This window comes from Tupaia chinensis, unplaced genomic scaffold (assembly GCF_000334495.1).
Source record: "Tupaia chinensis unplaced genomic scaffold, TupChi_1.0 Scaffold000355_1, whole genome shotgun sequence".
In the NCBI taxonomy this organism is placed as follows: Eukaryota; Metazoa; Chordata; class Mammalia; order Scandentia; family Tupaiidae; genus Tupaia; species Tupaia belangeri.
In genome coordinates, this window is record NW_006159850.1 from 13,381,496 (window position 1) to 13,394,049 (window position 12,554).

At 52.9% G+C, this 12,554-nt stretch overlaps 1 protein-coding gene across 1 annotated transcript in view; it reads left to right on the plus strand.

The window, feature by feature from the left end:
- Positions 1–12,554, plus strand: part of FA2H (fatty acid 2-hydroxylase) — a 69,442-nt gene that overhangs the window by 46,655 nt on the left and 10,233 nt on the right. Inside the window, exons 4-5 of the mRNA XM_006152740.1 lie at positions 7,501–7,643; positions 8,490–8,596. Coding sequence (XP_006152802.1) covers positions 7,501–7,643; positions 8,490–8,596 — 250 coding nt within the window. The remainder of the gene's footprint in view (positions 1–7,500; positions 7,644–8,489; positions 8,597–12,554) is intronic.

The following is a 12,554-nucleotide window of genomic DNA, read 5'->3' on the forward strand; positions in this document are numbered from 1 at the left end:
TGGGCAGGCCTGGGGCCGAGTGGCAGGGACAGACCATCCAGTGTCGGGGCAGGGGCTTGGTCGGCTGGCTGGGGACAGGCAGACCCCACATTGCCGGCCCTGCTCTGGGGAAGCTCCTTCCCTCAGTCTCCCTGGGTGGTTCAAGGTTGACACCTGCTTCCTGCTTGGCCCTCGGCCAGCCTCGGCGCTGGCTCACCTTCCCGACTCTCGTCCTCTTTCACAACACGCTTTCTCTCTTCCGTCCCTTTCTCCTGTTCCCTGGGCTGGGGGCCGAGGGCCAGGGCCGACCCAGGACGGGGTGTACAGACCCCCTTGGCAGGGAACCACCATCCACGGGCAAAGGGAGCTGGGCTTCCAGGGAGCATAGCTGTATTTTTCTTTTTTGACTTTCCAGGAGCGAGCTCTCCTAGTTTCTGTGCCATGTGGTCAGTCCTAAGCCCTTGGGAGAGCACAGAGAGGCCGAGAGCCCACAAGTGCCCAACTAACCACAGCTCCGTATCTGCCTCTGGCCTGAGCCAGGGAACGTGGCTGGGTGCTTTGGGTGGGGACCCAGGCCTTGAGGCAGAGGGAGAGGCCAAGAGGCAGCAGTTTTGTCTTGGCTGGGGGCTGGGCAGATTTACAAAGGCCTTGCCAAAGGCTCCCCTTCAGTTACCCCAGGCAAGCCTGCTGAGTACTGCTGAGGGAGGGAGTCAAGAGCTCCCAGGGCCCAGCCTCCCCAGCCCAAAAAGCTGGGAGACAGAGAGAGGGAGCCTGAGCTAGGGTGCTGGGACAGACGGTAGAGGATTCGAACCCACCGCAGCAAGAGCCAAGTAGCAGACCCCGGTGCCCCGTCCCGCTCAGAGGTGCGGTCTGGTCTGACTTTTGGGGCTCTGCATGGAATTTTGCCAGAATGATTTCTACACCATCTGCCACCCACCAGGTGGGACCCAGGCTTCCTTGTGGGATAAGAAAGCAGATTGTAGCTCCTCACCCACAGTCTCCCTCTGTTTTCTGGAACCCAGCCGGCCCAGGTTGCCAGCGCTGCCCGTTGTTCTTGGCTCGTGGGCATCTATTTTTCCCACCAGCCTCTTGGAGCCTGATGGAACAGGTGTGGCTAGAGGTGTGCAGGTCCCTGGCCAGCTCCCTCTGGGTGTGGTTAGCACCACGTGAACACTTCTGCCATCGAGCTCTTCTGCGTGGCAGCCTCAGTGCAGGCATAAGGTGCTTCAAATATATTCCCTGCTAACTGGTTCCATCCCACGACCAGTGGGAGATAGGATTATAACAATCCTGATCTCACTGATAAAGAACAGCTCAGGTCTCCTGCCCAGCGTCACCATGGCAGGTTGGCGGTCTGGCTGGTGGCTGCCGCCCAGCCCCTGGACTCTCCCGCCCCACCCCTGTGCTACCCCTGCATCTGTCCTGCAACCCTTCCGCCCTCCCAGCTGGCCAAGAATAAGACTCTGGGGCCCATAATGGGTGTGGCAGTAGCAGAAGGGGGGGAGAGGCTGACAGGCACCCAAGGCACCTCCAAAGCCTGGCTGCCTCCTCGGCCCATCTTGCCTCGGGCTAAGCCAGTTCCAGCTGAACCGGCTTCCCTCTAGCTCCACCAGACCTGTCTGTGGGTGTGGGCCCTCCAGACGCGGTAGGACCATCTGGCCCGTTGCTTCACAAAACAACATGCAGGAGGCAGCTCCCCCAAATCCCTGCCCCTGTCCCCCCGACCCCAGCCCAACACATACACATAGAACCCTTGACATCAGGGGCTGCTCTGACGGTCCCCAGAGCTTGGCGAAGGTGTTGATGATGGCCACGTGGGGACACTTGGATAAGACCCTAAGAATTCAGAAAAATGGCACCTGGGTCAGAACAAGGCAACGCCATCTCTGGGGAAGGACCTCTGCAGCGCAACAAGACGGGCTCAGTGCCCCAGCTCCCCAGCTCCCCAGCTCTTCATTTGCCTTGGGCTCCCCTGTACCTGCATTTACCCTGAACCCCCTGCCCCTGGAGTAGGGGTCTGAAGGGTCCAGCTTCCTGGATAGATCCCCAGGACTCCCCCAAGGCTGTCTTCAGCCAGTGTAGGGGGATTCCTGAGCCTCCTCTCTCCTGGCCCAGGGTCCTGGCTGCTCTTTAGAAGAGCTCAGTGGTGCTCAGAAAATACCCCAGTGCGGGCCATGGGGTGGGCTGGACACTGCCCTGTGAAGCCCTAGTTCTCAGGGGAGTCCTGGGTGGGCAGTGGACAGGGCAGGCTGGAGGTGGAAGACCATGGAATGTCTGTCTACAGCTCCGGGTCTATTTCCACGTCAGTCGGTAAGAAGGAAGAAATTACTCCCTCCACCTTCCCATTGTGTGGGGCTGTTGGAAGGATCTGGTGGGCACATACACAGGTGCCAAAGTAGGCAGCAAATGAAAGGCTGCCCTAAAGGCTGCACTCCCTGGCTTTGGAATGGGGCCATGGGCAGGTCCCCTTTGCTGGCCTTCAGCCTGCTCAGTACTCAGGCTGCCCCTCCTCTTTCTGTGTCTCTGGCCTCTTCTACTCCCACAACCTGTCCCTTTTCATCTTCCTAGGGAGTGAGCCAAAGGCCACCTCCACAGCCCATGCCCCCTGGATAAGAAGAGGCCCATAGGGCCCAGGGTAGTCCAGAACCACATCTGTGAATGGAGCTCGGCCATTAGACTGCTCAGGACAGACCTGAAGCCAGCAGGGCCATGAGCCTGGCTTGCCCCGCCACTGCCTACTGCCCTAGACCCAGTGCCCACATTGCCCCCAGCCTCTGTGCCGAACTCATGGCTGCCTGGGGCCCTGACTCAGCTGGTGGGAGGTCTCCTGGCCAGGTAAGAGCCTGGGTCTGAGCTGGGCACCTGGATCGAGCCCTGCCGCAGCATCTCCAGCTGAGCACCTGGCCTGGGGCTTCTCTGTAACCGGGGTGGTTTCAGTCCCCATCTCTCAGAAATTAAGGCTCACAAAAGATGGACAGAGGCCCAAGCCTAGGCTGGTCTGTGACAAGGGTGCAGACTGTGGTGGCGGGATTCTTGTCCTGCCTTTTGTCCTTGTCCCATCCCACTGGCCCCCGCTGCTCCACTCGGAAAACCGCCTGGAGCTATGTGCTCTGGGCTGGGGGCGGGCATGTCCTTAAACAATTGTCTGGGCTCATGGTTCTGGTGGTGGGAGGAGCAGCTGGCAGCGAGCAGATGCCCACTCTGCCCACATGTGCCCTGCTGGGGAGAAGCAGACTCAGGGCTCACGGCTCCTGGTCGCACCAGGGAAGTGTCCTGTGCTCCCTGGCCTGGTGCTTCCCAGGTGAGGGGGGGCTGGGAAGGTTTAGGGGCGGGCAGAGGAGGCCTCTCCTCACCCTGGCAGCATGCCCTCCCGCCCACCCCCTGGGCAGCGGCTGCCCTTTACTCCTGCTGCTGTTGCATACTGCATTCCTAGCATAGCCCAGAGAAGCTCTCCTCCTTCTCACTGGGGCAGGGGCAGATCTGGGGGCAGACAGGGGCACACAGAGTCAGCACACGGTGCTTTGCCAGGCCCACTGGGGCTTGCAATTCCTTACTGGGCCTGGCCTATGGCTCAGGTCTTGGCAGCGCCAAGGCGCCCCTCCACTCCCAACAAACTGCCCACCCTGCAGCAGTTGCTTGGTGTGTCCTCACCCTCGTCCTCACAGGTCGGCTTTAGCTGGGTGACCCTGAGCTGTACTTGCGCTATCCAAGCATTGAATTCCACAGCTGTAAAAGGAGGATTTGTTGTGAGGGTAGCCAAGGAAGCCCCCAGGTACCTGAAACTGGAGGCTCGATGGGCAACCTGGTTTCCCCTCCATCCCCCTTTGCCAGTGCCTTCCCCGTGTTCCCCAGGCCTTGGAAGCAAGGGGTAGGAGGGACTAGGACCAGCTCCATCTGGGAGGAGGGGCTGAGGGGTTCTTGACCACACAGAGTAGGAAGTGAGTTTTATCTTCAGTCCCTTCTCGCTCAGTAGATCCTGAGCAGTCCATGCCTGCCACCCTCTCTTCTCAAAACCAATTCCCAGCTGGCTGCCATGTTGGAAATAACCAGCAAGTGAGGAGCCTTGAACCTAGTGGCTCCCACTTGAAACGTTCTCCTTCAGTGATTAGGACTGGAAGAGAACTGAGAAAGAACACCCTGTTGGTGCATGTACCATCTAAATTGAAGTCGAGCACATGGGAGAAATTGTATGACCGGTGTTATGAAGCTGAAAGGAGGGAGGTTCCCATCCCAGAAGCAACCAGTCCCATCATAAGAGGCACTACTCTTGGGTCTCAGTATCCTCGTCCATAAAATGGGACAGAGGTCAGCAGGCCTGGATTTCTGTACTTGTATGGAAGGTTCTCTTCACTTCCCCTGAATAGCTAGACTGAGGCCCCAGTGGTAGGAAGACTGGTGTTGGCCTTTGACGACTAAAGGGGATGTTTGCAGTCAGGAGGGGAAGGCCTTCTTGAGATTCTTCCAGGTCCTTCAGCCTCCAGAGTGAAGTTGCCCTCCCTGGGCACTGAGGTGGACTACCTCACAGAGATATGTGGGCCAGGTGGCGAGCTCAGCTTTGAGGTCTTCCAAGGCCCTGGGCAGGCCAGAGGCAGCCTTGGGATTAACCCTAGACAGCAAGCCTGTCATTTGAACCAGTGGCCACTGCCTGCTGGTCTACCCAGAAAGTAACTGACATCAAAGAACAGACCCCTCATGTCCGGGGGCTCCATCCTCGTCACACTTGGAAGCATCTCTTCAACAGTCTAGCTCTAGCTTCCCACGCATGCTCTGTCCTTTGGTTTCATCTCTTTCACTAGAGGGTGTATGATTCCAGTGGAACTCCTGCTCACCTAGACAGCTAAACCAAACTATGAATCCTATGCTGTTTTTCTACTTGCTTTGCAAAATAAGGGCAAAATGGATCAACAGGGAGAAATTTGCCCAGTCCACTGCTAATCTGAGAAAGAGAGCTACCTGGCCACAATCCTATGCTAGAGCTAGAAATAGTCACTTTCTGAGATAACTAAGTCTGAATTAAGTATATAAATAAAACACAGGCATTAGGGGTCTCATATGTAACTTGTAAAAGTGGAACATATGAAAACCAAGGGTTTCATTTGAGGTAGATGCATATTGTCATCTTTGGAGAATAGTGGAGGTCAGGAACTTGGATCACACGTGGCCAACTGTGTGGTTTGAGTCCCAGAGCCAGCAGCTTGAAAAAAAAAATAAAAAGACATACAGGGCTTACCTCATGTATGCTTTAAAAACCCATATTGTATCTCACAAAGATGTACAACAACTAAATGTAAATAAATTATAAAATAAATCAAAATAAAATTTTAAAAGCATAGCTAAAAAAACCAATAGCAGAAATAATAGAAAATTTTTTTTTTAGTTTTTAGTGATTGTTGCACATGTGCTCATTGAAGAGAGAAGAGAGAAGAGAGAGCTAGAAACAATGAGAGGGAAAGTGAGAAATCACTCTCAAGGGGAAATGGCCACACTGCAATCCCTTCTCCTCCATTCTTCACTTGTAATTTCGGGCATACACACACATACACCCAGAGTGATTTTTCAAGCCACTGGGTCCAGGATTTGAACCATGATTGGCCATGTGAGAGTTCAGTGATGTAACCACTACACCATTTACTGGCCCCTGGAAAATGTCTTTAAATACTTAATTTATGCAAACAAGATAAGAAAGGAAGAACAGAGGAGACAAATAGAAAATGGCAAGCGGGTAGACTTATGCCAACATTAAATATAAATAGACTAAGCATTCCAATGAAAAGGTAGAGATTGTCTCACAGATTAAAAAAATAAAAAGATCCAACTATATGCGGTCTGTAAGAGATGCAACTTAAATATGAAGACATACACAGGTTGGAAATAAGAGTGGAGAAAGATAGACCATGCAAATGCCGTGCTTTAGGAAGGCTCATGTGATTTTAATATCAAAGCAGACTTTAGGACAAGGAGCATTACCAAAAATCAAGATGGCCATTTCCCAATGACAAATGTCTTAGCCATGAAGACATAACTGGGCTGACCTTGGGCAACAGCCATTTTAATAGCTGCCTGGTTAGGGGTGTGTTTAGGTTGAAATGATTTAAGAGTGTGAAGTCTATAGAACCATGCTTGTATTAGCTCTCAGTGTTACTACAGTCAGGACAAAGCCTCAAGCTGTGACCCTGGCCCAGCTTCTTCTGAGGTGGGGTTTTGCAGGCTGCTACAAGATAAGGTGTAAACACAGGCCACTAGCTGGTTCCTCCAGTTTTTTTTCTTTTTTTTTTTTTTTCCCTGGCGGTGGGGGTGTGATGGGGGGGTGGTGTGATGGTGTCCTTTGTCATGAACTTTGCAGAAAGCAAGCCTTGGGAATCCACACTAAGCTCCTCCCATTTGGGTTGTACATAATCAAATGGTGGTTGTGCTTCCTGTTTTTTTTCTTTTTTTTTTTTTTTCCCTGGCGGTGGTGGTGTGATGGTGTGGTGTGTGCATGTGTAGAGAACTAGGGCAGAGGAGTGGCAGCAATGAGACAGCATGCATCTAATGACTCTTTTTGCTGCTAGACCCAAGGTTCAAGGTCAAGGAGACTGGGGTTAGGAAGAGTGCAGAAACGAGGTGGAGTTTGAAGGATTGCCTATTGAGCCAGTGCCAGGGCGAGATGGCTCTAGTCTGACCTGGGTCATCTTCAAGCCTGAGAAGCAGGAAATGACCCCTTGCTGCAGGAAGGTAGCCAGTACCTGGCACCTGACAGTTTGCATGTCAGAAGCTAAAACCTTCTTTGGGCCTTTTCTCTAGATCACAGGAGGGGGAGAATGCCTAGTGACCTTGTCTGCCTGCTCTAGGACTCCACACCCCTTCTCCCAAGATGCTTTACTACAGAGGGGCTAGGAGTTTGTGAGGGCTGCTTCCTGGAGACCCGCTGGGGCTGAACCAGCTTTGGTGGGAGTCCTGTTACAGGAGTGGTATTCCAGCCAGGGCCATGGCAAGGCAGGTTGCCAGAGTCACTATTGTCTCTTTCTCCAGGTTTGCCACCTTCTCCACTCACAGCCCTTGCTCCTCACCTTTTATTGCCCTTCACTGCCATTCTCCTACCTGCAGTGGCCACCTAACTCTCATGCATTGGGAACTGAGCATGCAGCCACTGCATCCTCCCTGCTACTGTCACAGATAAGAGAACTGAGGGGCTCCAATGGTGTGGCCATTGTCTGGATTAGCTGAGTCCCTAGACAGTCTCTGCTAACAACTCCAGGCTCATATCCTGCCAGCTTAGCTACTCCAGCAGGAGGAAAGGGTAGTTGACAATTCATTGCACAAGCTTAGGTCATAGGCCTGTTCTTGATATCACTGCTGTGGCTGTGGGCTGGGATGAGCAGCTCTATCAGCTCTGGGCCACTGAAGCACAAAGGTGGGTAGCCCTACACAGACCACATGAACTGAGGTGCAGGTGGAGATTGAGATACCTTAGCCAGAAGACAGAAAAATGAGTGTGAGAAGGCATGAATATCAGTAGCCACTTGACTTTGTCTCTTACAGGACCTGGTAGACTGGAAAAAGCCTCTGCTGTGGCAGGTGGGCCACTTGGGGGAAAAGTATGATGAGTGGGTTCACCAGCCAGTGACCAGACCCATCCGTCTCTTCCACTCAGACCTCATCGAGGCCCTCTCCAAGACTGTCTGGTGAGCCTTGATCTGAGCCTATAACCTGTCCATCTTTCCTGATGGTGCAAATCAGATATGGAAGGGGAAGGGGCAATTGGGCTCCTCTCCAGAGCCCAGAGCTGTGTTGCAAGCTCTTGGGAAAGGTGGACCATGACATAGATAAAATCCATTTTTATGCATGGTTATGTCTGCTAATGGGTGGCAACCCATCATGTAGCCAGAAAGCCCTTCGAATTCTATCCCTGGTCCATTCCAGACTCCTGTGAGGGGTTTCCTCAGTCACTAATGTCCCATGGGAACAATTTTGCTCGCAATTAGCTCCTGTGCCTCAAGAGGTCACCATTTATCCAGCTGTAGAGAGTAACATGGCAATCCAGTTTTGAGTCCCCCCCCCCAGGTTTTTGCCATAGGGCATATGCACTAGCCAGAGAAACATCAAGAGGGAAAGTGAGAAATCATCCTCTGGGGGGTTGGCCAGGCCATAATCTCTTCTCCTAAATTCTCCTCTCTGGATTTCAGCCTTGCATCTACACATACCCAGCATAATTTTCAAGTCATCGGGGCTGGGATCTGAACCATGGTGGGCCATGTGGGAATCTAACCCCTTAACCACCATGCCACCTGCTGGCCCTGGGGATGCAGTTCTTTTCTAGCAGTAAATTATCTCAGAGACAGGGGCAGATGGACTCATAGCCTGTCTTCTCTCGTCTCTCCCTCCCACCAGTGTCCTTTGACCCCAATTGCTTTCTGTGCTCCATATACTTCCTGTGCTCCCCACCCCTGGTCAAAATACGTGTCTCTAGGGAAGCAAGTCTGTTGAACCCTTGTGCATGTCTCGCTCTCACCCTGATGACCCTTCTGCAGGTACAGTGTCCCTATCGTCTGGATGCCCCTGATGCTGTACCTCAGCTGGTCCTACTACCGAACGCTCGCCCAGGGCAACGTCCGACTCTTCACGTCATTCACAACAGGTAAGGAGCCTTCCTCACTTGTTCCCATGGATCCTGGAGACTGGAAACGCTAATGCTCTCCCTGGTCCTGAGTTGCTGAGCACACAGCACCCCAAACCACATCACAGACTTTTTCCTCTTAAAGTGTTTATTTTTTTTTTCCCTCCTTGAAATATATTTATTGGGGCCAGCAGATGGCATAGCAGTTGTGTCACTAGGCTCCCATATGGTCAACTGAGGTTTGAATCCCAGACACGGTGGCTTCAAAATCATGCCAGGCGCATATGCATGCATACCCAGGATCCCCGGAGGAGAATGGAGGAGAAAGAGTTGTGGTGTGGCTATCCCCCTTGGGGAGGTGATTTCTCAGTTTCCCTCTCACTGTCTCTGTCTTTCTCTTTCTCCCTGGCAAGTACACACACCCTATGGCAAAAATCTCTCATAAATAAATTGTCTGTCTGTCTGTCTGTCTATCTATCTATCTATCTATCTATCTATTGAAAAAGAGAACACAACCCTTGACAGAATTTTCCCACAGAGAGAGAACACAACCCTTGACAGAATTTTCCCACCACATTCCCATTCCCCACACCCAGCCCAGCAGCCAGCCAAGTTTGGGGTGCACTCAGCATGTTCAGGCAGACCTGGGATGCAAACCCAGAGCCTTCCAATGTGATCTCCAGCATCCCACAGCTGCACCTCTACTGCCTGGGCCACCACAACTGGTCCGTACAAACGTTTTTAAGTGAGGCCTGTCTGTAGCCTTCCAAAGAAAAATGTTATCTGGCTCTTAAGAACCTTCCCCAAAGAGTACAAAACCCGGCAACACATCAGCAGAAACCAAATGAAATTAGGTACTATGGCAATTTAAAAAGGTGTGCTTCTGGCTGAGCTTAATACCAGAAAATGTATGACCTAGGGGGTCAGCCCCATAGCCTGCTGGTTAAGGGAGCCAGATCCCACATGATCGACCATGTGGTTTGAGTCCTGGCCCCAGTGGCTTGAAAACATGCTGGGCACCTGTGTGTGCTTGCCCCAGATTCCAGCACGTTGGAGAAATGAAGGAAAGGGGATTTGCAGCATGTCCATGCCCCATTGCAGGGGTGTCTTCTCCCTCTCCCTATCTCTGTGTCTCAGTGTCTCTCTGGCGAGTACATCACCCTCTGGTAATAATGAAAAAAGAAAAGTAAAAAGAAAGTATATGACTCGGGAGTCCTTGTCAGGAGACTAAACGAAATGGCTTTGTCAGGCGGCACATCTGAGAGCTGGGCTAGGCCTGGGCCTAGTCCTTGTCTGTAGCTTGGATGGCAGGAAACCTGGAGAGAAAGGCCCAGCAGTGTCCCAGAGTGTCTTCCAGACAGAGGGCTGTGCAGCAGAACCCAGACTGGGGACAGCAACCACTGAGCTCTCTGCACACTTACCACGCGCCAGGCCATGTGCTCCCGGGGACTGCCCAGCAGCCCCGTGAGAAAGGGGCTGTCGTTCTTTCTGGTTAGAGATGATGAGATGGAGGGACCAGCAGTTGGTATAATGGCTATGTCGCTGGACTCCCACGTAGTCGACTGTGGTTCAAGTCCCGGACCCGGTGGCTTAAACTCATGCCAGTCGTGTGTGCGTGCATGCCCATGATCCCGAGAGGAGAATGGAGGAGAAGGGATTGTGGTGTGGCCATCCCCCCTGGGGGGTGATTTCTTGCTTTCTATCTCTCTGCTCTCTCTGTCTGGCTGGCGAGCGCACGCGCCCTATAGCAAAAACCTCTCCAAATAAAAAAGAGAGAATGAGATGGAGCCCCAGAGATTGAAGTGAGTGATTCAGGGTCATGTGGCCAGCCAGTAGATACCAGGTGCCCCCGCTTCTAGCAGGGCAGAGGGGACAGAGAAGGGCTGGCATGGGGTGACACGCAGGGCCTGTGTTTCTGATGCAGCCGTTCCGCCAGCCTGCCTCCCAGGCACCCTGCTTTTCCTGGGCTTCCAGGTCCATGCCACTGCCCACGTGTCTGTCACTGTGGTCTGCCCTGCCTCGGGGCGGTGCTGGGAGTTAGGTGCCTGTCAGATGGGCGTCTCTGGTACCACACATCCCTGGATCTGGGCCTCCGAGTCCTTCTCGCCCCGCCAGGTGCAGCCTTCTCTTCCGCACACAGGAGACTGTTCTGCCTCTCCCAGGAGTGGCAAGTCGAGAGCCTCATGGTCTAGATGACAGGGGCCAGGACTGCAACGTTGGGAGGCTCAGTTTATCCTCTTGACCCGGAATGGGATGGAAGATGAACAAGCCACAGGAAGTCAGCGCAGCCCAACCCAGCCCAGAGCTGCTCCCGGCCACCGAGGGGTACTGTGTGCACCCCCACAAGCTAAGGTTACCCTCTTCTGCCCACGCTGAATAGCTCAGGCACAGCACAGGGCTTGTTGCTCAGAAGGCCGGCTCACTGAATCGCCCACTGTCCGCCCGGCGCTCCCCTAACAATCACCAACAGTGGCAGGGCCGCCAGGGCTGGCGGGCCTGAGGGGGAAGGGGACACTGAAGCTTTGGCTCAGGTCCCTCTGCTGGATTCCTCCAGAGATGCCACTCAGTACCAGCTCCGGCCGGATGGGCAGACAGGGGTGATGCTGGGGTGAGGAGGCGGGCGGAGGCCTGACCTATCGGAGCAGACTTCCTGCAAGCAGGGAGGGAGATTGGGGGGCTCCTGAGCACCACAGGCCTCTGCAGAGAGCTCAAATGTGCCTGTCTAATAAAGACCCAGTGTGGAGGGCTCGTAACCACCAGTAACCACGAGGCAAGTGATAGTGGCATGAGAGACGCATCCCCTCACGCCTCCCTCTCCGCCAGCCCATCATGCCAGGCACAAGTCACAGGCTGAGAAAATAGTGACAGAGACTCGATGAGGTTCCAGTGCAGCTGCTGGACCAAGGCCATGCCAGGGTAAATGCTGAAGATACTTTCCAAAATACTTGGAAAAGCCGAAGGGGTCCTACACATTCAGAGGAGCCCCTGAGAGCAGGTGAGAGCGAGTGCCAGCCCACCCATTGCTCAGCCGCATCCTGATTGAGGGTGTTCTGGGAACCCTGGCCAAGGCCAAGACCAAAGTCCGCCACCAGGGAGCACTCCTGGGTGTCCAGTGCTTTCCCTGCTGACCAGAGGGCTGACCTGGGCAGGAGAGAGGCCCTAGGGCACCCCTTTCAACTGGGGACCCTCTAGAGCTCTGCCAGGAGACTCAAGAGGAGACTCAAAAATAGGATTGCCAGTTGGGACTTTGATGTCTTTTTACTCATTATAAATAAAAATTATTCGGACCAGCAGATGACATAATGGTGATGTCAGTGGATTCCCACATAGTTGACCATGGTTCGAGTCCCAGACCTGGCGGCTTAAAAAAAAAAAAAAAAAAACTCATGCTGGGCATGCATGTGCATGTCCAAAACGCCAAAAGGAGAATGGAGGAGAAGGGACTGTGGCAAGGTCATCCCCCCTGGGGGGTAATTTCTTGCTTTCTGTCTCTCTCTGCCTCTCTCAGAGAACACAGGCACCCTATAGCAAAAATCTCTCAAAAAAAAAAATTATTGTAGCAGGGGCCAGCAGGTCGTGTGGTGGTTAAGGACTCCCACTTGGCCGACCACGGTGAGAGTCCCAGACCTGGTAGCTTGAAAATCATGCTGTATACGTGTGCATGTATGTCCCAAATTCTAGAAGCTGAATAGATGTGGCCATCCACCTGGACTGGCTTCTCACTTTTCTCTCTTGGTCTCTCTTGCTGTTTCTCTGGCAAGAGAATGCACCTTATGGATAAAGATATGTATGTATGTATATGTGTGTGTGTGTGTGTGTGTATGTGTATATATACACATATACACATATATATGTGTGTGTATGTCTCTATTATATATACACATGTATTTCTCTCTATATAAAATATGTACACATATACACTATAGAGTATACTATATATACCATGTATTATATAATATTTATGTAAGTATTAATATAT